Genomic DNA, 25,783 nt, shown 5'->3' with positions numbered 1-25,783 from the left:
TCCTAGCTGTCTAGAAACAGTGCCAGTGCCATTGCCTGATTTTAAAGAGCCGCCAGCTATATACTGACTGTAACAGTATAAAGTTGTATAGCAGTAGGTTAAAAATAAACTAACAAATAAATCCACAGAAAGTCATCACATTTTTTGCAAAAATGTTGGCATTATGCTTTCATCCTATTATCCCCAACCTCGTGAAAAGATCAAGTAGGGTTTCTGCCTGGGTCAAAACCATCTCTCTGGTGGGGCTCTTCTCTTATGTCAAAAAGGCATTTGATAGGGGGCGAAATGGGTCTTCCTGGAGATGGTCCCCCGTAGGGTTGACCTAAGCCCTAAAATGCTCCAGAGAATATTGGCTTTTTATCATGACCCAACAGCTTTAGGCTACATTCACACGGACGTATGAAAACGTCCGTATCCGTACCGTTTTTTTACGGGTTACATACGACCACATTCATTTCAATGGACAATACGCCTAACCATTTATATTGCTGTTTTTGACACTGTAGCGTACTGTACCGTATACTAGCCGTCTAAAAATATAGAGCATGTCCTATTTTCTCCCGTATTTCAGTTCCGTATGCCTTAGAAGTCTATGGGGAAGTATAAAATACGGGTCACATACGTGCTGCATATGGATGAAAAACGTCACGTATATACGGGCTCATACAGGCTGTAAATACGGGACTGAAGAAATCATACGATCGTGTGAATGTAGCCTAAGTATGAGTCAATGATATGCTCTCAGCCCCTTTTTGCATCGCCAATAAGACAAGACAGGGATGCCCCCTTTCCCCCTTCCTGTACCTCTTGGCGATGGAACCCCTAGTGAATGCCATCAGGAGGAGCTCAGATATTAAGGGCCTAAGGCTACATTCACACTGCCGTTGCCCGCCGTACCGTACCGGGCAACGGCAGTGCACGGGAGAGGAGGAGGCGATCGCAGCTCACCCCGCCCCTCTCCATAGGAAGTTATGGCGCACGGCACTGTACTACAGAGAAAGATAGGACATGTCCTATCTATTTCCGGGGTACGGAGCGGTACAGTGCCGCAAGTGTTCTGCACCGTACCTCCTGTAGGGCGCCGTGCGCCCATTGCCGTCTATGGGCATATACACGTCCCCCATACGGCAGTGTGAATGTAGCCTAACAGTCAACACACTCAAATCCGAGCTCCTCAATATCTCCTTACCCCAAGAGTAGCAGAAACATGTACCATCGGCCTTTTCCTTCAAATGGACACACCCTGCTATTCACATATATCCCCACAGATCTGGAACAACTATTTAATCTCAACTATGCCCCTCTATTTCTGAGCATCGAACGGAATCTCAAGAAGTGCTCCAAGTGATCGGTCTCATGGTTTGGCAGAATCAGCATTCTGAATATGGACGTTCTCCCCCATCTTCTCTAGCTATTTCAAACCATGGCTATTCCTCTTCCAAGGAACGTCTTCGCACCATCCTTTGTTTCCTCCTATCCCATTCCTCCCCTCCCCATTTGTATTTTGCCTTACCCCTGTCTTGTTATACCCCCTGTCTACTCCTTTCTCATGTTAATCTTGTCAATGGCCTGTTGTGGCCCACTCACGTTGTACATGATTTTAATTCCTTTTTACGTTCTTGTTTGTTGTACCCTACTTGATACCAGTATGTCCCAGGTATCTGAAATGCCTGTCATCAACTATGTGATTTTTCAAGGACAGACAGAAGAGTGGGTCATGCCAGAGGGAGCACACACAGCATCTAAGTGTGCTTGGTTTACAATCATTCCTCCTGGTGGTAGATTTTCTTTAATTCACATCACCTGGCTCCCTGCCAGCAGCATTTGATAAGTCACTGGGGGGGCGGAGCTGGATACAGGCACACACAGGCTGTAGCTGCCCCTCCCTTGAGACTCAGCACATGCTGCTGGCAGGGAGCCAGGTAATGTAAATTAAATGTTTATGAGCTGCTGAAATTATTAAGAATTCTGTAAATTCAAGCAAAGGCTATTGGTACCTCAACCATCCAAAAATGACATTCCTGGTGACAAGTTCACTGTAAAGGGGTATTCTGGGAATATGAACGTCTGACACAAAAACCCATGATGATAAAAATAAATGAATACAACAATGCTCAATGTCATTTGTCACAAAACGGAGCTTGAATAGTTTGATTTTATGATTTACAAAATGTATGGCCTCTCTAAAGTAGGTGGAGTTATCACTAAGATGGCCACCACTGGAAACTACAAGTTCCATGATCCTTTAGTTCTCAGTAACTCCTCCTACCACATATGCTCTGCTCCCAGTGATGATATAACAGGTTTTCTTGCTCTGTTACCATAGTAATGATGTGTAACTGCCATCACCACAACACTGGGCATACTGGATGAACTGCAACCAACCAACTACAGCCAAACATAGTGATGATCACATGACCTACTCAGGCAGGTGCAGGACATGCGATGTGGAGATGTGACCAGCGGCCATCTTCTGTCCTGTGTCTTCTCCGCAACGGACCGCGCAGAGCAAATTAACAGACTGATTAAAGGGCCAGTAGCATTTTAATTCTTAATAACAGACTATGTCACCAGCATTTTCTACTAAGGGGAGCAAAATTTTAAATAACAACTAATTACATATCCGCTTATTTTTTAAGGACCCATTTGTTTATAAATTATGCTGATTCCTGGAATACCCCTTTAAGTTTAAAGTGGATCATCAAAGGGGTTAATCAGAAGAGATCTTGTCACAGGTGCCCGTGCATAGGGCACATATGCCGGCTCTGTACAATTTAATGGACTGGCGCACAGATGATTGCTGCTGGCCAGCTGCCTTACCTGATAAATTCCCAGCCCCTTCCTGTGTCCCCTGCCAGATCTTTGTGCCTCATAGCCTTAGAGAAAGCTTGTCTGATACCCTGTGCGATTATCCTGATTTCCTGTCGTGACCTCAATTCCGTTCCTGACTTTGCTCCTGTGCTGCCCGTCCTGACCTTCTCCTACCTCCCCTACTCTGATCCTGTGTTACCTTCTCGACCTCCTGCCTTTTCCCGACCACTACCGCTGATCCTGACAGATCTCTGGTTAAGAGATGGGTACTAGCTGTCATAGTAAGGCAGTGCACATTTCACTACCTGCTGCAACAGAATTTTATGCAGGGAATGATTCAATAAATTTTTTTTATATCATCACTTAGGCCAAGTTTTTAAGCATTTCTATATTTCTTTTCTGCTATGGTTGAGGAAAAAAAAAGAAAAATTGATCCATTAAATGACAGAACCCTAAAGATTATAGTAGGATCTTTTGGTTGTCTGTTATCCTACCTTTCATTTACCTGACAAAAGTCTTGCAGTCTTTTAATCTGCCATTTTAAAGGCTATGTGAAAATAAACTAAGGCTTTCTCTTGAAACTTCCATTTCTAACATGCAGGTAGTTTTGCATAGAGAACATTGAGGACAAGCAGCACATAATTAAGCTCATGACAGCTGCTAATAGTTACTCCTCTGCAATCATATTAATATTATTTTGCATGTATCAGGTAATATCCCATTTTATATGAATGCAGATTACAAGAGATTCAGGGGTGTTCACCAAATAGTAAAATACCAGTGGCTTTCTTTTGGATGGATCCAAACCACTGGAATAGTTTGAGGTTTGCCAAGACAGCATACCTCATGAAGACCACAATATTCAGTGTCCATGTATCTTTTTTTCTAGGAACAGCTGGTGTTGTGTTACTGTCACAGCTGTAAACAAATTCTGCCCATGTAACTTAAGATGACAGTCCGATGTGCAGGACATGTTGTGTCCTCTGATAGAGGAAAAAGGCAGTCTTTCTTTATAGGTGTTTATGCAATCCTGTCTGACATTGGCCCTCACATGGCTCAAGTAACAAGAGGCCGCAGGATTTTTCCATGAAGTTCTTCTGCAAGTAATGGAAACAGTACAAGAAACAAGTACTAAAAATAAGTGGATCTAATACACATTGCAACAACTGATTATGGAAGCATTGCTATGCCATCAAACTGCATGCCTGTTAACATATTGGGTTACAGTAAGTCACCAGCCAATAATACAATGGCAGATATGAGGCCTTTCAAAAACAGCAAAGTAGGAATAGAATAAAGGGACTTGCCATGTCAATATTGATATTGATGATATTTATCATTTTCTTCTTTGTTGAAAAGTAGAACTGTAGAAGCACAAAAATTAAACATTTCAAGAAAACAGTTAAAAATAATAAGAATTAAAGGAAACCTACCACTTGAAGTGGCAGGTTTCTGATGGAAATACCGGGCACCAGCTCAGGGTGAGCTGGTGCCAGAGCTAATTTTTGGTAGTGTTTTAAACCGCGGTATCGCGGTTTAAAACACTTTTTAAACTTTATAGCCGGCGCAGGCTGCTACATAGGAAGTGAAGGAGAGCCGCGCACATGGTAAGTGCCGAGCGCGTACCTGTCTGCGCCGGATATAAAGTTTAAAAAGTGTTTTAAACCGCGATACAGCGGTTTAAAACACTAACAAAAATAAGCTCCGGCACCAGCTCACCCTGAGCTGGTGCCCGGTATTTCCATCTGAAACCTGCCACTTCAAGATTTCCTTTAAATAATGTAAACTAAAGTAACCAGAAAAAATGCCATTACAGACATACAGATCATAATGCCAGCTAGAAAACACTGGCAGATGCTTCCACCTTCTGCAAGGAACCTAATTGTCAATTACATCCAGAAGAAGTTTCCATGGACCACCTCTGCAGGACAAAGTGTCCTGTATCAGGGATAAATGGGGCAAGGTGGGGGCGGACAGCTACATATGGTGCATGACATGTATCTTAAAGGAAACCTACCACTGGTAATGGTAGGTATTAGCTGTAAACACCGCGAGCTAGTGCCGGAGCTTACCTTTGCTAGTGTTTTAAACCGCTAAATTGCGGTTTAAACACATTTTGATGAACAGACCCGAAGCAGCTTTGGCGCAGCGCCGAAGCTACCTCGGGTCTGTTCATCAAAATGTGTTTAAACCGCGATATAGCGGTTTAAAACACTAGCAAAGGTAAGCTCCGGCACTAGCTCACCCTGAGCTGGTGCCCGGTGTTTACAGCTAATACCTACCATTAGCAGTGGTAGGTTTCCTTTAATTACTGGTAGGGGGTGCTCTGCAGAAATATGTGGGCTCAGCATAAGGTAATGGGTAAGACCTGCTGTGACCAGTGGGAGGAATAGGGGCTTCAGTAACAACTGGTAAAAAGAATTGGTTTGGTAGTAATAATGATGGGAAGAGATGTATTCTGTTTTAGATGTATTCTGGTCCCTCCATTATAGAGGTTTTTTATGAATATTATTGGAAAGAGAAGAAGCTCTGCTGCTACTAAAAGTGGATGAGCTACTACAGCGTGCAAGATTTTTATAGAATTTTTTACCAGTAACCCTGCAAAAAACATGAAACGTGAAAATGAAAACTGAGGGTTAATTTACCGTAGCTGGATCAAAACCAGACCCCTGTTCTCCTGATTGACCCTCACTGATCAGATTGTTATCCCTTATCCTGTGAAAGGGTTCATTTTACTTTCATAAATTGAAAAGAGCAGATTGAGTGAATAAATCTAAACTATCAAGTCTGTGTTTGTACAAAGAAATCAGCAGAGGGCGCTATCTAACAGCAGTTACATCTATTTACATGCTCTTCCTGTTCAAGTGCACTCGACATCTCAAATCTATTTTGAAGAAATTCTGAGATTTTTAATATTTCTTGCTGTTGTGCGGACACAAGGAATAAGCAGTGACGATATAGTCACAGTCAATGATATCATAGTTGTGGACACCTATCAGACTAAAATGTAGTCAGGACAACAAATAGTGATAAATATGGAAATCATTTTCTTGGACTTCTCGTCACAAGAACTGAGGCCAGTGCCCCCTTCCTCACAGAGGGCTACTGCCATTGCTATTAAGCCAGAAGAAACTACTCAAGTACTATTATGTGTCTAGAATAATTAACTGTTCTAAGTCTTTAAAGAGAGACTGTAAGTCAAATTAACTAAATATACAAAAACTAAATCTATTTCCATAAAAGCCTCTATCTCTTCATTGTCCCTCTACAAGCCTGTAAACTTTAATAATCAGGTCCTTAAACTGTATGCAAATGACCTGAGATGGGTCCAATAATCCATTACCATAATCAGCTGTCCAGCTTATTCATGAGTGGCAGGCACAGCCACACCCCCAGTGCTTGACTGACAGCCTGTATAATTATGTGACACTCCTGGTGCTGGCTCCTTTATGTGCATCCTGGTGCTGGCACCCCCTGCAGCCTGTGTGTGAGATAGATACTCCTATACACAAGACTAACAGCCTGTATAATGATGTCACACTTCTGGTGCTGGCTCCCACGCCCCCTGAAGCCTGTGTATGAGATACTCCTATACACGTGACTGACAGCCTCTATAATGATGTGACACTGCTGCTGCTGGCTCCTCTATGTGCTTCCTGTTGCTGGCGCCCCCTGCAGTCTGTGTGTGTATGAGATACTCCTATACACGTGACTGACAGCATGTATAATTATGTTACACTCCTGGTACTGGCTCCTCTATGTGCATCCTGGTTCTTGTGCCCCCTGCAGCCTGTGTGTGAGATAGATACCCCTATACACAAGACTAACAGCCTGTATAATGATGTCACACTTCTGGTGCTGGCTCCCACGCCCCCTGCAGCCTGTGTATGAGATACTCCTATACACGTGACTGACAGCCTCTATAATGATGTGACACTACTGGTGCTGGCTCCTCTATGTGCTTCCTGTCGCTGGCGCCCCCTGCAGCCTGTGTGTGTATGAGATACTCCTATACACGTGACTGACAGCATGTATAATTATGTTACACTCCTGGTGCTGGCTCCTCTATGTGCATCCTGGTTCTTGTGCCCCCTGCAGCCTGTGCGTGAGATAGATACTCCTATACACAAGACTAACAGCCTGTATAATGATGTGAAACTTCTGGTGCTGGCTTCCACGCCCCCTGCAGCCTGTGTGTGTACCAGATACTCCTATACATGTGACTGACAGCCTGTATAGTGATGTGAAACTCCTGGTGCCGGCTCCTGTATGTGCTTCCTGGTGGCCATGCCCCATAAAGCCTGTGTGTAAGATAGATTTCACTGATATCTCAAAATGCAGCCATGTGTAGAACACAGCATGTCAGGTACTTGTGTAGCTGATGTCTGTGTCTCTCACATGTGTATGGGAGAACAGAGCATGTCAGGTACTTGTGTAGTTGCTGTCTTTGTCTCTCACATGTGTATAGCAGAAGATGTCATCTACTTGTGTAGCTGATGTCTGTGTCTCACACATGTGTATAGGAGAACAGAGCATGTCAGGTACTTGTGTAGCTGATGTCTGTGTCTCTCATATATGTAGGGCAGAGGAGAGCATGCCAGGTCCTTGGGGAGCTGATGCCTGTGTCTCTCACATGTTTATAAGAGAACAGAGCATGTCAGGTACTTGTGTAGCTGATGTCTGTGTCTCTCACATGTGTATGGGAGAATAGTGCATGTCAGGTTCTTGTATAGCTGATGTATGCGTCTCTCACATGTGCATAGGAGAACAGAACATGTCAGTTACTTGTGTAGCTGATGTTTGTATCTCTCACATGTGTATTGTCGAACACAGCATGTCAGGTACTTGTGTAGATGATGTCTGTGTTTCTCACGTGTATAGGCGTACAGAGCATGTCATGTACTTGTGTGGGTTATGTCTGTGTGTCTTACATGAGCATAGGAGAACACAGCATGTCAGGTACTTGTGTAGCTGATGTCTGTGTCTCTCACATGTGTACAGGAGAACAGAGCACGTCAGGTACTTGTAGAGCTAATATCTGTATTTCTCACATGTGTATAAGAGAACAAAGTATATCAGGTACTTCTGCAGGTGATGTTTGTGTCTGTCACATGTGTATAGGAGAACAGAGCATTTCAGGTACTTGTATAGCTGATTTCTGTGTCTCTCAGGTTTGGGTGCTGGACAAGGTACCCTCTATGTAATTTATACATATATTTAGCATAGAGCATCTCAACTATCCAATGTATTTATATGATTATATTAATACATTATGTAACAAACTTATAGCTGTGGTGGGCCCAAGGTATCCCAGTCCGCCACCGGTGTCTCTCACTCTCTCCGGGAGTGGACACCCCTGCCGTTTTCCAATTTTTTATAATTTTTATAACCTGCAACATAAATCAGAGTTAAAGGAAACCTACCATTTGATTTGATGCATTATGAAGCAAACATACCTTGAGAATGCTGTAGCTACACTGATGCAGGATCATACCTTGGTTAAGCCCTGAGCTGAGTGGTTTTGCTGAAAAAACAAATTATAACATTCAGGACCTTAATCAGCATGGCTGTCTCGATCAACACTGAGCTTGTAATTACAAATGGAGGTTAGTCAAGCATGACTAATCAACCTGAGCTGGATCACTAATACACAGCAGCTGGTGCAGCAATTGATTATTCTGTCTGGCAGGGAGAAAAGTGATTGCATCATCATCTCCTGCAGAGAAAAACTCTCCTGATACCAAAAGCACAGAAGCAAGCGCTGAAGGAGCCATAGAAGGGGCAGAGCTTCATTATCATAATGTTATATCAGTTTTATTAGCAAAACCACTCAGCACAGGGATTAACCCAGATATGATCCTGCATCAGTGTAGTTAAAGCAGTCTCAAGTATTTCTGGCTCAAAGAAACACCATTGCTCTTTCGTATACAGTATATAAGAAAAATTTAAAAAAACATAAATTGTCAATTTATGTCCCCATAGTGTTAAGTGTCTATTGACCACGGATACATTAGGGCTCATTTACTTTGAACAGTGCAGTCTGTACTATGTGCAGATGCCTGTGTATAGTGCAGGATTTCTGATGCACGTTCTTCATGAATCTGACGCTCCCTGCACTGCCCTCACAGAGTGCACTACTTTTTTTTTTTGTGCACCTTTAACATGGGGCGTGGAACACACTTCTGTTGAGCTTTGCATGATAAATGTGATGGTCTGAATGAGCACCAGAGAGCCACTTTTAATAATGAAGTGTTTGTCGTGTAAAAAATAGTGCAGCAGCAACACAAAAGGGTCGTGTGCAGCACAGATGTGGCGCAGACACTTAAATACCTCTGCAAGCAGTTTGCACTAGAAAGAACGTGCAAAGTCAAATAGAAAACTGGTGCACAGCCCTTAGTAATGTAGCTACACAACAATTTCAGCACTACTACATTTCAGCATGTGCATGAGTAAATTTCATATGTAATTAGTGCAAACAGTCTGTTTAAAACCATGAAAAAAAACATATCTGCCAGTACACCACGGAGGGGGAGTTATGTTTGTATACTGGGATGCCGGGACCTGCATGTCATGGACAGGTTGATACTCTAGTACAGTGATGGCGAACCTTTTAGCGGCCGAGTGCCCAAACTGCAACCCAAAACCCCACTTATTTATCGCGAGGTGCCAACCAAAAATTAAAGCAGTAACTTATTGCTCCCTGCTCTTCAACAACTTTCAATCATATTGGCCTCCTGAGGACAGCAACACAGTAGAAAAATAAAGATGGGATTTGCATCATTTTAGCTTCTTTCCAGTGTCCCTTCTCCTGCTCTCAGACCGGCATGGAAGAGATTGATCTTCTGTGTAGCAGCTTTATCACCTCTGTGGTGACGCTCCCCTGCTCCAGGGGACTTCTTCTTGTGGAGCGTTATTGGGCTGTGCAATGCCGCTGCCTACAGGAAGCTGCCAACTGCCGTCTGACGCAAGATTTTCATCTTGCCTCATGGCAGATGTGGCCCTGGGTACCAGTAGAAAGTACAATTTTTCTCACATATAATAAGCTCACATGTAGCTTTGGAAACTAAAAAAAATCTAAAAGTTACGGCTAGTAGAAGGACAATAATGAAAACGGAAACGCAAAAACCACACAAAAAAAAACTTGGTATTGAAGGAGGTAATGAGAGGAGGCTGAGACCAATGCATTTCCCTGCCTAGGCCTATACGCTAGTAAATATGTTTCCCCAGTTTTTGGGCTTATATTCGGGTCAGTTTATACTCAATTGTATATACACGGTAAATTAAGTAAATGAGATAAATTCTCAATTACACAGATACATACATACCTAATACCTACCATATATACTCTAGTATAAGCCTAGTTTTTCAGCACCAAAAAATGTACTGAAAACCCCAAACTCGGCTTTTACTCGAGCCAAAAAAAAAAATCAAAACTAACCTTTCCGGCTTCCCCTGCTGCTGGCTATATACTGGGGCAGAAGGCTGGCTTTATACTGGGGCAGGGGGATGGCTATATATTGGGGGATATGGGTTGGCTGGCTATATACTAGGGGGGCAGGTGCTGGCTATACACTATGGGGCAGGGTCCAGCAGGCTATATAATGGGGAGGCTGTGACCAATTAGGGGCCTCGGCTTATACTTGGGTCGGCTTATACTCGAGTATATACAGTAATTTATCTGTGTCGTATGTAGCCTGGTTTCACTTCTTCAGCAAGGGCCTCGACAGTGCCATACATGTGCAGCCCTGAGCCTGAAGTCCTGTTGCATTTTAGATGTATAGCTCTGACATGTCTCCAGCTCAAGAGGTTAGCCAGTGGCATGGAAAGTGCATGTCAGCTGTAACTTAAAGGTGGCAATGGGCTACAACATAAAGAGTCCTCATAGCATGCAAGATGCACTACTTTATCATCCAGTGTTATTCTCTAGATTCTGAAGATAAATATATGGTGTATCCTTTTGTGTTTTGGAAATAGGCAATCGTGTCCCTATTTGAATACGTGCTGCCTCGTCATCCAGCCACTGTCAGTTGTGGACATAAAACACATACAATTTTTTCTCCAAACCCATGCACCGCCTATCCATTATGCTGATTTGTTGTATGACCTGAACCAATAGGTGTTGCTATTGATGTCACCGTGAGGGTGGAGGTACATCCTTTAAAGTCAACATTGTCTTGGCTTATTATGGAGCCGCTGCCATGTTATTTGTTATTTCTCTGTGATATAATGTTGACAAACTCTCCTGATGAGCCCAATAAGTACTAAGGAGAAACACGTTGACAGGTTATGAATGAGAAAGAATAAAGAGATACAGGATATGATAAAGTAGTGCATCTTGAGTGCTATGAGGACTCTTTATGTTGTAGCCCATTGCCACCAGTAAGTTACAGCTCCTTGTGCTTGAACAAACGCCTCAGTGTTAGAATGACAGCGTTACCGGAAACCTTGCTCCATAGGTCGGCGGTGACTGGCGCTGGTCATGCGGTAGTCACCTCTCCTAACCACGCCCCAACCCCGCCCCCTCATGAATACATCGGACCACTTTGCGAGCGGTCCGATGTTTACATTGTACTTCGCCGCGGTGTTAGATAGCGTTACCGGAGGGTTCCAGTAACACTATCACTCTAACACTGCGGCGTTTGTTCAAGCACTAGGAGCTGCTTACTTTAGTAAGCAGCTCCTAGTGCCCGATTTATGGGTGACAGGTCCCCTTTAATGGTTAAATTAGGCAGAAGCTACATCGCTTTTTTTTCTTTTGTCTCAAATAACAGAAGAAGACGGAAGTAGAGCACTAAACACCAACAGAAGCCTTGAACTTGGATATTTCAAAGGGGTTGGTCACTCATATAAAACTTTATCAGGGAAAGTAAAAGACCCTAATAGGTTCATCCATATTATACTTACCTTGTCTTTCACTGCTGGGAACAGTGCATCAAGTGATCAGGCTACAGGACTACCTGTCAATTCCCATGTGCTGCTGATGGAGGGGGGCATGTAGTAATTACTGTATGCCCTCTCCATCATAACCACTTCTATATGAGTCGTCAGGGGTGTGCTATCTAGTCAGTTATAAGCAGCGAGTTGAGTAGGCGTTGCCATACTTGGATTACTACTCAGCAATTTCTACACGGAATTACAAAGGTTTAGCACCACATACAGTTACGAGCAAGGATATTAGATATATTACAAATGCAATTATTCAATGTAACGACCAAGTCTTTTTCTTAAAAGTGGGCACATTGTGTGCTGAAAAACCAGCCAATTACCAGATTTCTCATCATATGCTCCAGTTTGATGGACACTCGCTACACCAGATTTTTTTTTTTAGATATATTAGATATATTAGAAATGCAATTATTCAATGTAACGACCTAGTCTAACCTTACAAGCCATTTTCTTAAAAGTGGGCACATGTCCTATCTTTCTACATGATGCGGCGCTGTGCACTGTATATTCCTATAGAGGGACGGGGGTGAGCTGCACTAATCCCCTGCTCCTCTTCGCAGCGCCGAGGTATACCCGCCGTACTACGTGTGCATGTAGCCTACATTGATCTATAGCTACTATATCTGTCTATCTATCCATCCCTCAATTCAATATTTTATCTATCTATCCCTCATAATAGTTGCCATCTATAGATGTCTAATTTTTACCTACCTATCTGTCCACCTATCAACCTACCTACGTATTGAGCTCTCATTTCTAACTGCCTATCTACTTATTGATTTCTCATTTCTATTTACCTACCTATCAATCTATATACCTATTAGTCTCTCATTTCAATTTGCCTACCCACCACTATACCTCACATTTACCTATCATCTTTTCTTCTATCAATATATTAACTATTTCAGTCTATCCATTTCTGTCTATTTCTTCATATTAAAAAATGTAAAAACTGACACTTCCCATCTGTCTGTCCCATTGACTTCAATGTAAAAATAGCTTAATGTCATCCGTTATGGTCAGTTTTTTTTTTCTTACGGAAAAAAGTACTGCAAGCTTCCTAATTTTTTCCATAAAAAATACTGAAGATTAACGGATCACTGTACAATGGATGACATAAACATTTACATTGATTTCAATAGGATATGAAAACAGATCCATTCAATTTCCATTTTTTACTTTTTAAAGCGGAAACTAGAAACGGAAATACCATTGGAAGTGTGAACTGAGCCTTAAAGAAATGTTTTGGCAGAGATCATAAGGTCTTATTGGTTGTGTTTTATATGACAAGTACTATTGTTCTATTAACAGAAGAAGTGACAGTAAGAAACAAAAGTAAGATGTCCAGCACTCACCTGCACCTTGCTCAGAGTTTCCAGACTCTTCAATCTCACATCTGGAAAAGGACACCTCCTGGAGAGCATCAGCAATCTGGCCAACATCTGGTTCACTTCTGAAGGTCCAGGAGTGGCCACCTCATCCATGACAGGTCCATTGAGGCTTATGCTGGTCTTTACTATTTCTTCTATGTTCTTCATGGCCAGCTGTCTTGTCTGCAAGTCCTTACTGCACAAACCCTCCCAAGTCAACTTTTCATCATCTGCCATGATCCCTTACTGTATATACTGTACCTGCTTTTCCACAAGTTACTGAGTCCTGCTGTCACCCCCCTGTGCCCACAAACAATAGATTCCCCCGGCAGCCAGATGTGCCCACTTCACATGGAAAGTCCGGATAGAGGGCGCCGAGATTAACCCCTAGTGTTCCGCGGCCGCTCCTCCTCACGTGCGTTTATATCCCGCGCCCAACTCTTTCTTCCCATGAGTCGTTCAGTCTTGTGGATGGTACTTTTCCATTCAACTCCTGTTTCCAGATCCTTCCTGCAGCCTCCGAGTCTCCTCCTCAGTGTAAGAGGCGGGCTCTGGGCCCGCCGCCGCCTTGGCGGGCTGCCCACTAGTCAGTCCTTCGGTGACAGGATAACGTTGCTGTGTGGAGTCCTCTGTGACATGCAGCTTCAGCTTTCGTGTTGTAGAGCACAAGCCTTACTGAGAGCTGCCTCTGCAAAGTTTACTTTCAGGACTTGTGTCAGAGAGGACAGGGGTGGCTTGTGGTGGTGACATGTCTGTGTGTAATAAGCCACAAGGATGTGAGCATTTCTGGTTCACCTTGTTATCAGGTTCCAGCATCATTCCCAGTATGGAAACTCAGTATTGTGTATATGGAGCCCAGATCTACCAGCCCAGTCATTTCTCACCCACGACTACCGTGTAACACTTCATCATTTGTTCATTGCTGCAGTAAAGATAATCACATTTGGGGGCAAAAAAGTAACGGCAGCCCTGTGCTACCATAGCCATTTACCATTTTTGTGTTTCCGCTTTATGCTCCTATCCCACAAGCCAGAACTTTTTTTCCCTTTGCAATGCCACATAGAGGGCTTGTTTTCTGTGTAACTAATGATAATCTCTCGTGGTAACACATAATGTTCCATGCAGTGCTTTGTGAAGCTAAAAAAAAAAACTAAATATGGTGAAATTGACAAAAAAAAAATAATTTGCAGCATTGTTTGTGGGGTCACTATTTAAGGTTTTCATTTTGCAGTCAAAATGGCGACGCATCCCCTTTAGGCCGCGGTCACACGTTCCCCTAGGGCACGGGGCGGTCCAGGGAAACGCATGCGATCGGTTTATCAATCAAATGTGCGTTCAGGCCGAGAACGCCTAGCGGAACTTGTTCTTTGGACAGTAAGATCACAGAGATACCAAGTTTATATAGGTTTTATTATGTTTTTATAATTAAAAAAATTTTTAAATCTATTTAACTACACCTATGGGTGGGGTCACATGTGGCCTTTTGAACCCTATTCTAGTCATGCGTTTTCAGTCTGTAAAAAAAACACATGCGTTTTTTGAAAACGCATCCATTTTTAATTAAGATAATTGGGAAAACCGGACAAAAACGGATGCTTTTAACGGACTCACACGTGTGACACCACCCTATAACATTTTTATACTTCAGCGAACAGAGCTGTGTTAGGTGTGTTTTTTCCACAACAAGCAAGCCATTTTGGGGCACCATACAACCTTTTGAACACTTTTTATAAAAATTTTGTACAAAAAAATATCTTTGTTTCGCCATCTTCTGCTAATAACTTTTTCGTACAGAGCTGTGTAAGGTGTCATTTTTTTGTGAGAAGAGCTGACATTTTCATTGCTACCGTTTTGGGGGCTATCCGTGTTGCTATAATATCCTGCTGGACAGTCATCACTACATTTGGCTCCAGTCTAGTTAGTTTCCTATGCTGTCTTTAACCCCTTTAGAAAGCTGTCACAAACTTGTCCAGCAACTGCGCCACCACAACCAGACTTGGCGCAAGCTGTTAAACTGGGTGAGTGGTGGCGTGCTAACCCTGCGACGTACATGCAGGCTATAGCCATGCCTACAGCAGATATAACTTCCCTGACAAGAGCGAACCCACTCTCAGGAACCTAACTGAAGGATCCTGAGAGACCCTAAAAAGTGAAAGGGAAGACTTGCTTTAAAGGGGTTGTCCGAGAGTTCTGGAAAAAAACTAAAAGAGGCCGGGAGAGGGCTGCTTAAAAAAATAAAGTCCTACTACTAAAACCCTACCATCTGGGTTTTGATCCAGTTCTATCTGACTGCTTATCTGTCTGTATATTTTTTTTTGTCCCTCTGTGTCATGTATCTCCCTGGTCTATCTCTGATTTCCTGTTACCTGTCCGCTCCATCATCCAGCAGCTGCCAGTTAAAGGGGTTGTCTGAGTTCTTGAAAAAAACTAAAGGTGGCCGGGAGAGGGCTGCTTAAAAAAATAAAGTCCTACTTACCTTCCGGAGCCCCCTGGTATCCAGCGCTGCTGTCACTCCGGTCCAGGCGCCATGTAAACAAACATGGCCGCCAGAGAAGTGCAGGACTCAGTTTCCGTCCAGAAGCTGAGTCCAGCGCTGCTCCGGCAGTCATGTTTGTTTACATGGCGCCAGGACCAGAGTGACAGCAGCGCTGGATACCGGAGGGCAGTGGAAGGTAAGTAGGACTTTATTTTTTTATAAACTTCAGAACAGATGAGGTCGGCACTTTTTGTTTCACCGGGAATCTTTAAACCTTTATTTAAACATGGTGACACAGCAAGTTACAGGTATTAACACATACCGTATTTTCCGGACTATAAGGCGCACTTAAAAGCCTTGGATTTCCGTGGAAATCCAAAGTGCGCCTTATAGTCCGGTGCTCCGTATGTATGGCGCTGGGCAGCGGACCATACTTACATAGGTCCCCGCTACCGGAGACAGCAGATCTCCAGCGGGAACTGCAGACCACGCGGCACGAACAACTTCTGCCGCGTGGTCTGCAGTTCCCGCTGGAGATCTGCTGTCTCCGGTAGCGGGGACCTATGTAAGTATGGTCCGCTGCCCTCCTCCACCTCCCCCTCACCTTCCCCGCTCACCTTCCCCGCGTTCCCCATCGCGTCTCGGCGTCGCGTCCCGTCGGGTCTCCGCTCCGCCCCCGGACCTCCGCCACGCCCCCGTACCCCGCGCCTTATAGTCCGATGCGCCTTATATATGGAATTATTACATATATAAGGCGCATCGGACTAATGCGCCTTATAGTCCGGTGCGCCGTATAGGGCGAAAAATACGGTAAGTGCAGAAAAAAGCATCTTCTTACGAGTTTCTGACCAATAAGGTCCTTAGTCATCTATGACTAACGCGTAAGAAGATGCTTTTTTCTGCACTTATGTGTTAATACCTGTAACTTGCTGTGTCACCATGTTTAAATAAAGGTTTCAAGATTCCCGGTGAAACAAAAAGTGCCGACCTCATCTGTTCTGAAGTTTATGTTTGCTTGGGAGAAGAGAAGTACTCTCAGAGGACCGTGCACCTGGAGTTTTGAGCAGGTTCGTTTGGTGTGTATTCACACACAACAGTGACTTTATTTTTTTAAGCAGCCATCTCCCGGCCACCTTTAGTTTTTTTCAAGAACTCGGACAACCCCTTTAACTGGCAGCTGCTGGATGATGGAGCGGACAGGTAACAGGAAATCAGAGATAGACCAGGGAGATACATGACACAGAGGGACAAAAAAAATATACAGACAGATAAGCAGTCAGTTAGAACTGGATCAAAACCCAGATGGCGGCAAAGGCACAGAATCGAATAGCAATAGAATGGTAGGTAACTGCGTCAGATTGCCGAGCACTGCGCTCACTGATCTCCGTCAGCTCCATAGAGATTAATGGAGCAGAACGGTCATGCACGGCCGTCTGCTCCATTAAGCTGACGGAACGACGAGGGGTGTGAAGGACCCCTTGTTCTCGCAATCTGTGGGAGTCCCAGAACTGAGACTCCTACTGATCAACAAGTTAGGCCCTATCCCATGGATAGGGCCTAACTTTATTTTGTGGGAAAACCCCTTTAAAGGACATCTACCACCATTTTCTCGGTTGTAGACTGTCCTATAGTGGACCCTCATTACCTGTAGCGGATGGCTGAGCTTTTTTTCAGCTTCCTCCGGGGTTCTCCCAATACCTAATTTACCACTCCCAGCCCTCTCTGCGCAAGACAGCTGGTGAAACTCTGCCGGCGGCATCGGAAAGGATAATGCCCACAATCAGTGCTAGCACTGATCGCAGGTATTAGTAGTGGGTGTTTGCTGCAAGATGCAGCCTCAGCAAAGCTGTGCTGTACATGTAAGAGGCAGAGTGTGGAAAGGTTAAAAATGTTTTTGAAGGCTAGTAAGGTGATCTGTGATACTGGAGCATAAGCGGTTGTATCCTATGCCTGACTGTATACAATCAAGTTTTTCATGTGTTTGGGATGGAAATTGTCCCATCTGAGGTATGTTGGGCAGTCAATTGGTTTGTGGTACAGTGATGTTTCAATGTGATTGTTCTGTATTTTGGACAGAAAGTCACTCTCCAGTAGCCATGAAAAAATCGGCCTCTTGTGGTGGCATTTTACTCCCTGTTGCGGTTCTAGTTTGCTATAAGTAGATATTGTCACCAAATGAAAAGTAGTTATGAGTAAGAATAATTTTTTGAGCCCTACCATAGAATACCTTCTCTTTCAACATTGGGAGAGAAAAAAAAAGAACTGCACCACATATCCACACATTGATCTATTGCCTCTAGGTTACATTTACAAAATGAACTCATGGCTCTCAGTTACGTTGGTCAAAGCCCACTAACCACTTCATGGTGACCTTGTTGTAGTGGACACCTACGCTTTTAGGTGCTGCATCACATGGCATCTACTGCCTCTGGAACACAGCACCAGCAGGGACCAAGACCCAGTTGCCCTGCACAACCCATATTGCACGACGGTGGAAAGCAGTGGATACACAGGGAAGGAGCCAAAATTCCCTTCTTTTAGCCCAAAAATGCTGCAATTGGCCAGTTAGACTTGACTGGCCAATTGCAGCGATCGCCGAGCGGGACCATCCTATTGGCCGGGTGACATTATTAGAAGGTTCTCCTGCCTTCAACACCCGAGTGTCATCATGATATCACCATGTCCTGTGACACGCGATGTGCACTGTGCGCTCACGCCATACTAGTACAGAGCTGTACGGCACAGAGCACCAAGGTGTTAAAGGCATCTGTTGGATACTTTGTTATTGATGAATTCGTCCATACATCTATATCAATTAAAATTCAATATTTTCATAAATGAAAATTACTAAATGGAAATCTGAACACATATGTAAACTTGGCCTTAGCCTGAAATGAAATAAACCTGCACAGGACAGTGTGTAATTTGAGGGCTGATAGCAACAAGCTGTGTGGCATTGTTTGTGACTCATAGAACATTGAAAATGACCAGCCATGCAGCAAATGTAAACAGGACTAGGACCTGCTCTTTAACCCCTTAAGGACGCAGCCAGTTTACAGCTTAAGGCTCAGTCCCATTTTTTAGATTCTGACCTGCGTCTCTTTATATGGTTATAACTTTTGATGATGAAATGATGAATTGTTAGAAAAATTTGCCATTTTCGAAATTCAAAATCACCGTGTTTTCAGGCAAATCGATTTACCACCTAAATAACTTGCAGAATAACATTTCCCATTTGTCTACTTTACATTTTCATAATTTTTGAAATGTTTGGATAATTTATTTTGACGTCACGTGGCCTACAAATCGAATAGCGATTTTCCGTATTTTCAGAATTGACTATTTTGGGGATAAATACTGTTTGAAATCAAATTTTACATATTTAGCAACAAAAACCCCCTATATAACCAACCCATTTTCAAATCTGCACCCCTCAAACTATCATTTACAAAGATTGTTAACCCCTTGAGATCTTCATAGTAATTGAATCAAAATGGCGGTGAAATTTAGAATGGTCAAATTTTGTCGGTTATACGTTCATTTAGCCCTAAAATTTACACATTTCCAAAAGATAAAAAGAGAAAACTCACCATAAAATTTGTTCTACAATTTTTCCTGAGTGCAGAGATCCCCCACATGTGGCCGTGACTTGTTTTATGGGCGCACAGCGAGGCGCAGAAGGGAAGGAGCACCCTGCAGCTGCCAGGATTTTAGTTTTCTCGTTGCCCCCTTTTGAAGGCTATAAAATTTTCGCTTTTCTGTTATTTGGGCCATGTGACGGCATTTTTTTTGCGGGACGAGATGCTTTTTCCAGTGTTACCATTTTGGGGTTGGTATCACCTATTGTTGAAAATTTAGGAACTTTTTTTGAGGTCATGAGTAGAAAAGCATCAATTCTGTACTGGATTTTTTACTTTTTTTTTTTCGTGTTCACCGTATAGCCTAATAATCCTGTTATCTTTATTCTATGGGTCGATACGATTACGGGGATACCAGACATGAATATTTTTTCTTATGTTTTCCTAAATTTGCCAAATAAAACCCTAATGTGGGGAAAAATCTATCATTTTTGCATCGCCGTCTTCCAAGTGGCATAACATTGTTACGTTTTTGGCTACAGAGCTGGTTGATGGCTTGTTTTTTGCGGGACATGTTGTTCTTTGCAACAGTATCATTCTGGAGTACATATGTTTTGTTGATCACTTTTTATTGCATTTTTAGTGGGATATAATAGGTAAAAATCATAATTTTTGGCGGGTTTTTAACGTTTTTTTTTTACGGCGTTCATCATATGGGTTCAATAGTTATTTACTTTTATTCTATGGTTTGTTACGCACGTGGTGATACTATATATGTGGGGTTTGTGTTATGATTTAGACTTTTTTGAGCGTTATATGTCTCTTTATATGATTTGGGGCTTATGGGCATTTTTAGTGATTTATAAAGTAATTTTTTATTGAAAAACATTTTTTTTTACATTTTTTTACATGATCCACCATGGGATATGAACAAGCAATCATCTGTTTGCTTGTTCTTGATAATACTCTGCAATACTAATGTATTGCAGGGTATTAGCAGTGCCAGCCTATGCAGATGCATAGGCTGACACTTTGCCTTTAAGATGACGTCACAGACGCCATCTTAAAGGCAATCCCTCCAGGCTTCTCTGGGGTCCGATCCGATCTGGGTTCCAAAACAGCGATCGCTACCCCCCCCCCCCCCGAAAACTGTGCGGGGGGGGGCGATCGTGGGGTAAAGACCCCCAGAAGGCACGTTAAATGCAGCGGTCGCGTTGACCGCGGCATTTAACGGGTTAAACACCCGCGATCGGAGCCCACTCTGACCGCGGGTGTTAGCGGGAGATGTCAGCGGTAAATTACCACTGAAATCCCGTGGCTAACGATGCCGGTTCGGCTGCTGTCCAGTGCTGAACCGGCATCATCTCTGCGCAGTAGCTGTACTGCGCTGAGCGCGATTCGCGGGACTCAGCGCAGTACACCTACGGCGCAGAGCGCTAAGGGGTTAATTTGGTGCACAGCATCGTGCACAAAATAAGGGTGGACTAACATTGTCGGTTTTTTCACATCAGTGATTTTTTTAATTGAACCTATTTTGGCTTATGGACACATATAGTTTGGTTTATTCTTCCTGCCTTACGGTGCAATCACATGTTCATTTTTTCAGCTGCAGCTTTTGATGTCCAAACTAGGAATGGTGAAAAAAAGAGGAGGTGCAGCTTCTCTCAATGATACGAGACACACCCTGATTTTGGCTTCAACAAACTGCAGAATCTGAACATGTAAACACACACTTCAGGGTTTTTTTTTCACTGATCAGTGGTCAAATCGACGCCGCGTTCACACGATGTGTTAAGTTCTTTGACGCATTCCAAAAGCTTGAATCGGGATCACATACTGAGGTTACAATCAGTGTAGGACTGGTGTACCTTGGGCCCACCAGAGAAAATTTGGGGGGGGGGGGGGGGCACCCTTCATGTAATAAGAAAGACTACTCCTAATTGAAGTGTAAATCACGTTCTATCAAACATTAGATACAGAGCCAGAATCGAGGTCCATATATAACTGTTGCATTCAGCCAAGGTTGCAGTCAAATATGCTTCCCCACAATGGCAGTGTGAATGCACCCTAACTGTGTCCAATCATCTCTGGGAAAACATCTTATTATATTACAGTGAACTGCGACTGTAGCTCCATGTATGGCTGTGAACTGCTGCTGTAGCTCCATGTATGGTTGTGTACTGCTGCTGTAGCTCCATGTATGGTTGTGTACTGCTGCTGTAGCTCCATGTATGACTGTACTGCGGCTGTAGCTCCATGTATGGCTGTGTACTGCGGCTGTAGCTCCATGTATGGCTGTGTACTGCGGCTGTAGCTCCATGTATGGCTGTGTACTGCGGCTGTAGCTCCATGTATGGCTGTGTACTGCGGCTGTAGCTCCATGTATGGCTGTTTACTGCGGCTGTAGCTCCCTGTATGGCTGTGTACTGCGGCTGTAGCTCCATGTATGGCTGTGTACTGCGGCTGTAGCTCCATGTATGGCTGTGTACTGCGGCTGTAGCTCCATGTATGGCTGTGTACTGCGGCTGTAGCTCCATGTATGGCTGTGTACTGCGGCTGTAGCTCCATGTATGGCTGTGTACTGCGGCTGTAGCTCCATGTATGGCTGTGTACTGCGGCTGTAGCTCCATGTATGGCTGTGTACTGCGGCTGTAGCCCATGTATGGCTGTGTACTGCGGCTGTAGCTCCATGTATGGCTGTGTACTGCGGCTGTAGCTCCATGTATGGCTGTGTACTGCGGCTGTAGCTCCATGTATGGCTGTGTACTGCGGCTGTAGCTCCATGTATGGCTGTGTACTGCGGCTGTAGCTCCATGTATGGCTGTGTACTGCGGCTGTAGCTCCATGTATGGCTGTGTACTGCGGCTGTAGCTCCATGTATGGCTGTGTACTGCGGCTGTAGCTCCATGTATGGCTGTGTACTGCGGCTGTAGCTCCATGTGTGGCTGTGTACTGCGGCTGTAGCTCCATGTGTGGCTGTGTACTGCGGCTGTAGCTCCATGTGTGGCTGTGTACTGCGGCTGTAGCTCCATGTGTGGCTGTGTACTGCGGCTGTAGCTCCATGTGTGGCTGTGTACTGTGGCTGTAGCTCCATGTGTGGCTGTAGCTCCATGTATGGCTGTGTACTGCGGCTGTTGCCCATGTATGGCTGTGTACTGCGGCTGTAGCTCCATGTATGGCTGTGTCCTGCGGCTGTAGCTCCATGTATGGCTGTGTACTGCGGCTGTAGCTCCATGTATGGCTGTGTACTGCGGCTGTAGCTCCATATATGGCTGTGTACTGTGGCTGTAGCTCCATGTATGGCTGTGTACTGCGGCTGTAGCCCATGTATGGCTGTGTACTGCGGCTGTAGCTCCATGTATGGCTGTGCACTGCTGCTGTAGCTCCATGTGTGGCTGTGTACTGCGGCTGTAGCTCCATGTATGGCTGTGTACTGCGGCTGTAGCTCCATGTATGGCTGTGTACTGCGGCTGTAGCTCCATGTGTGGCTGTGTACTGCGGCTGTAGCTCCATGTGTGGCTGTGTACTGCGGCTGTAGCTCCATGTGTGGCTGTGTACTGCGGCTGTAGCTCCATGTGTGGCTGTGTACTGCGGCTGTAGCTCCATGTGTGGCTGTGTACTGTGGCTGTAGCTCCATGTGTGGCTGTAGCTCCATGTATGGCTGTGTACTGCAGCTGTAGCCCATGTATGGCTGTGTACTGAGGCTGTAGCTCCATGTATGGCTGTGTACTGCGGCTGTAGCTCCATGTATGGCTGTGTACTGCGGCTGTAGCTCCATGTATGGCTGTGTACTGCGGCTGTAGCTCCATGTGTGGCTGTAGCTCCATGTATGGCTGTGTACTGTGGCTGTAGCTCCATGTATGGCTGTGTACTGCGGCTGTAGCTCCATGTGTGGCTGTGTACTGCGGCTGTAGCTCCATGTATGGCTGTGTACCGCGACTGTAGCTCCATGTGTGGCTGTGTACTGCAGCTGTAGCTCCATGTATGGCTGTGTACTGCGGCTATAGCTTCATGTATGGCTGTGTACTGTGGCTGTAGCTCCATGTATGGCTGTATACTGCGGCTGTAGCTCCATGTATGGCTGTGTACTGCGGCTGTAGCTCCATGTCTGGCTGTGTACTGCGGCTGTAGCTCCATGTCTGGCTGTGTACTGCTCCTGAAGCTCCATGTATGGCTGTGTACTGCGGCTGTCGCTCCAGGTATGGCTGTGTACTGCAGCTGTAGCTCTATGTATGGCTGTGTACTGCGGCTGTAGCTCCATGTATGGCTGTGTACTGCGGCTGTAGCTCCATGTGTGGCTGTGTACTGCGGCTGTAGCTCCATGTGTGGCTGTGTACTGCGGCTGTAGCTCCATGTGTGGCTGTGTACTGCGGCTGTAGCTCCATGTATGGCTGTGTACTGCGGCTGTAGCTCCATGTGTGGCTGTGTACTGCGGCTGTAGCTCCATGTGTGGCTGTGTACTGCGGCTGTAGCTCCATGTGTGGCTGTGTACTGCGGCTGTAGCTCCATGTGTGGCTGTGTACTGCGGCTGTAGCTCCATGTATGGCTGTGTACTGCGGCTGTAGCTCCATGTGTGGCTGTGTACTGCGGCTGTAGCTCCATGTATGGCTGTGTACTGCGGCTGTAGCTCCATGTGTGGCTGTGTACTGCGGCTGTAGCTCCATGTGTGGCTGTGTACTGTGGCTGTAGCTCCATGTATGGCTGTGTACTGCGGCTGTAGCTCCATGTATGGCTGTGTACTGCGGCTGTAGCTCCATGTGTGGCTGTAGCTCCATGTATGGCTGTGTACTACGGCTGTAGCTCCATTTATGTCTGTGAACACGCCCTCAGAACCTTTTCTTTTTGTGTCCACTGACAACATTGGACCAGTAGAAAAAACTGAAGTGTGAAAAAAAGCCCATTAAAAAATGAACGCGACGATAGCGGAACGTTAATGGGGGACATTCACACCCACTTGGCATGAAGGTTTTTTTAGGGGTAAATAATCGCAATTCTTAGTGGTTGGCAAGGAATTACTATTATTTCAGAGCTCTCCCACTGTGTGATGTGCACGATTTGTGCAGCTGGCTTACCACACACATTTAGGGTGATGTGTCTGCGGTCTAATAATGTAAGAATCATGTAATAATGTACAACATGCAGCTGTGTAGTGGTGTGTCACCTATAGACTGCTGTGACCCCAGTACCACCTAACAGATAAAGAGCACCGTGCGGGGGAACGCCATGGATTACGTATAACATGATACCATAAGAATCAACAGGTTCTTGTCGCTTGAGCAATTAAACCTTCGCTCTATTCCCGGCTCACCAATGACATCACAGACACAAAACGGCCATGTGTCCTTTTACCCAATTAGCATCTTTGTATCATGTTTTCCGTTGAGTACAGATTAGCGCAGTAATTCCATTGGTTAACGTTCTAAATACTGTCAAATGACAGTAGATGGGCGGGATGTCGTGTGCTGGGTTACCCAGGCCCCGCCCCCTGCGTTCTGTATACAGTGTACTGAGAGCCGTTGCACATCAGAGGGTCCGGAGCTCAGGTAGGTGTTGTGGTGGTCTAGTATGCGGTGGGACAGGGTGGCGGGTGTGTAGTGCTGAGCAGCTTCTGGTGTATGTAATGCACATCGCATCTGTAACGTTTTCATTCATTGGTGGATTAGAGCAGCTGATACATCTGCTTATAAATCCCGATGATTCATGGTACACAGCTGTTATAATGGCGTTGGCATTTATATACTGTCACCTTCCACCTATGGACCCTATTCACGCAGCAGGGTGCAGCAGTAATTTCATCAGCTGCATCATCATTGCTTAGGCTTTGTGGCTGGGGGATGCACTATGTTAGTGTATATGTTCCATCACTTGGACAGTGCAGAGCTTTCATTTCATGATGAAGTGCAAGGACCATATTTTCCCATGTGGGAGTTTTCTGGTGCCCAGTCATTTAATTGGCATATAGTGCCAGGACAAGTGCTTACAGCAGTTGCCACTTCACCCACATTTCTGGCTGAGAACAGAAGTATCTGTCCGCCATGGGCATCAATATGCACTTGGTATTGCCATTTTACATCTGATTGCACATGGAAGCGATATGTGTAATATTAGGCCAACGATACAGATTTGAAATAAAAAAATAGTTGTATTGAATGGGGTTGTTTTTACTGCATGTGCATGGATTTGTTCCAGTCTTCCAGTTCACACAAGTGAGACAATTTCTGACTTTTCCAGTTCCACCTACAATTCAGTGGGGTAAGGTGCAATAATTAGATTAACATAAACATATTTGACCAGCTCTAGCTTCCCATTCCCACAGTTTAGATGTATTGTATAAATTTCCAGATAAAGGCCCTGGTCACATATTCTGCTAGCGTTGCATTCATAACGCAATGCTAGTGCACAGGGGGCGGCCTCTGCCAGATCGCATATGTGATTCCAGGGAAATGCATGCGATCAGTAACCATACCTGCTTTCTTGTATTGTTTAAATGCAAATCACCGGGGCCTGGTTAACAATCACATGCATTTCTGCGATCGGGCCGAGGCGGATTTGAATAAAAAATGTTTTATTTTTAAAAGGTTAAGCAGCTATGAGAATGCACT

General features: G+C 44.6%; 2 protein-coding genes across 6 annotated transcripts in view; one reads left to right on the top strand and one right to left on the bottom strand.

Moving 5' to 3' along the window:
- Positions 1-13,624, bottom strand: part of SESN1 (sestrin 1) — a 133,597-nt gene extending 119,973 nt beyond the window's left edge. Inside the window, exon 1 of one of the 2 annotated variants that reach the window (XM_072141826.1) lies at positions 13,113-13,624. In XM_072141826.1, coding sequence (XP_071997927.1) covers positions 13,113-13,364 — 252 coding nt within the window. In that variant the 5' untranslated portion in view covers positions 13,365-13,624. The remainder of the gene's footprint in view (positions 1-13,112) is intronic. The other variant, XM_072141824.1, reaches the window with a different exon arrangement.
- The window catches only part of CEP57L1 (centrosomal protein 57 like 1), a 90,246-nt gene that overhangs the window by 28,038 nt on the left and 36,425 nt on the right, over positions 1-25,783 (top strand). For 2 of the 4 annotated variants that reach the window (XM_072141829.1, XM_072141828.1), the window contains exon 1: positions 13,563-13,664. The exons of 1 other annotated variant lie outside the window; for it this stretch is intronic. In XM_072141829.1, the coding sequence (XP_071997930.1) occupies positions 13,578-13,664 (87 nt within the window). In that variant the 5' untranslated portion in view covers positions 13,563-13,577. Of the gene's footprint in view, positions 1-13,562; positions 13,665-24,581; positions 24,725-25,783 lie in introns of those variants that run through there. One more of the 4 variants, XM_072141832.1, reaches the window with a different exon arrangement.

This window comes from Engystomops pustulosus, chromosome 3, assembly GCF_040894005.1.
Source record: "Engystomops pustulosus chromosome 3, aEngPut4.maternal, whole genome shotgun sequence".
NCBI lineage: Eukaryota > Metazoa > Chordata > Amphibia > Anura > Leptodactylidae > Engystomops > Engystomops pustulosus.
The sequence above is the reverse complement of the archived record's forward strand: the minus strand, read 5'-3'. Positions and strand labels throughout refer to the sequence as shown.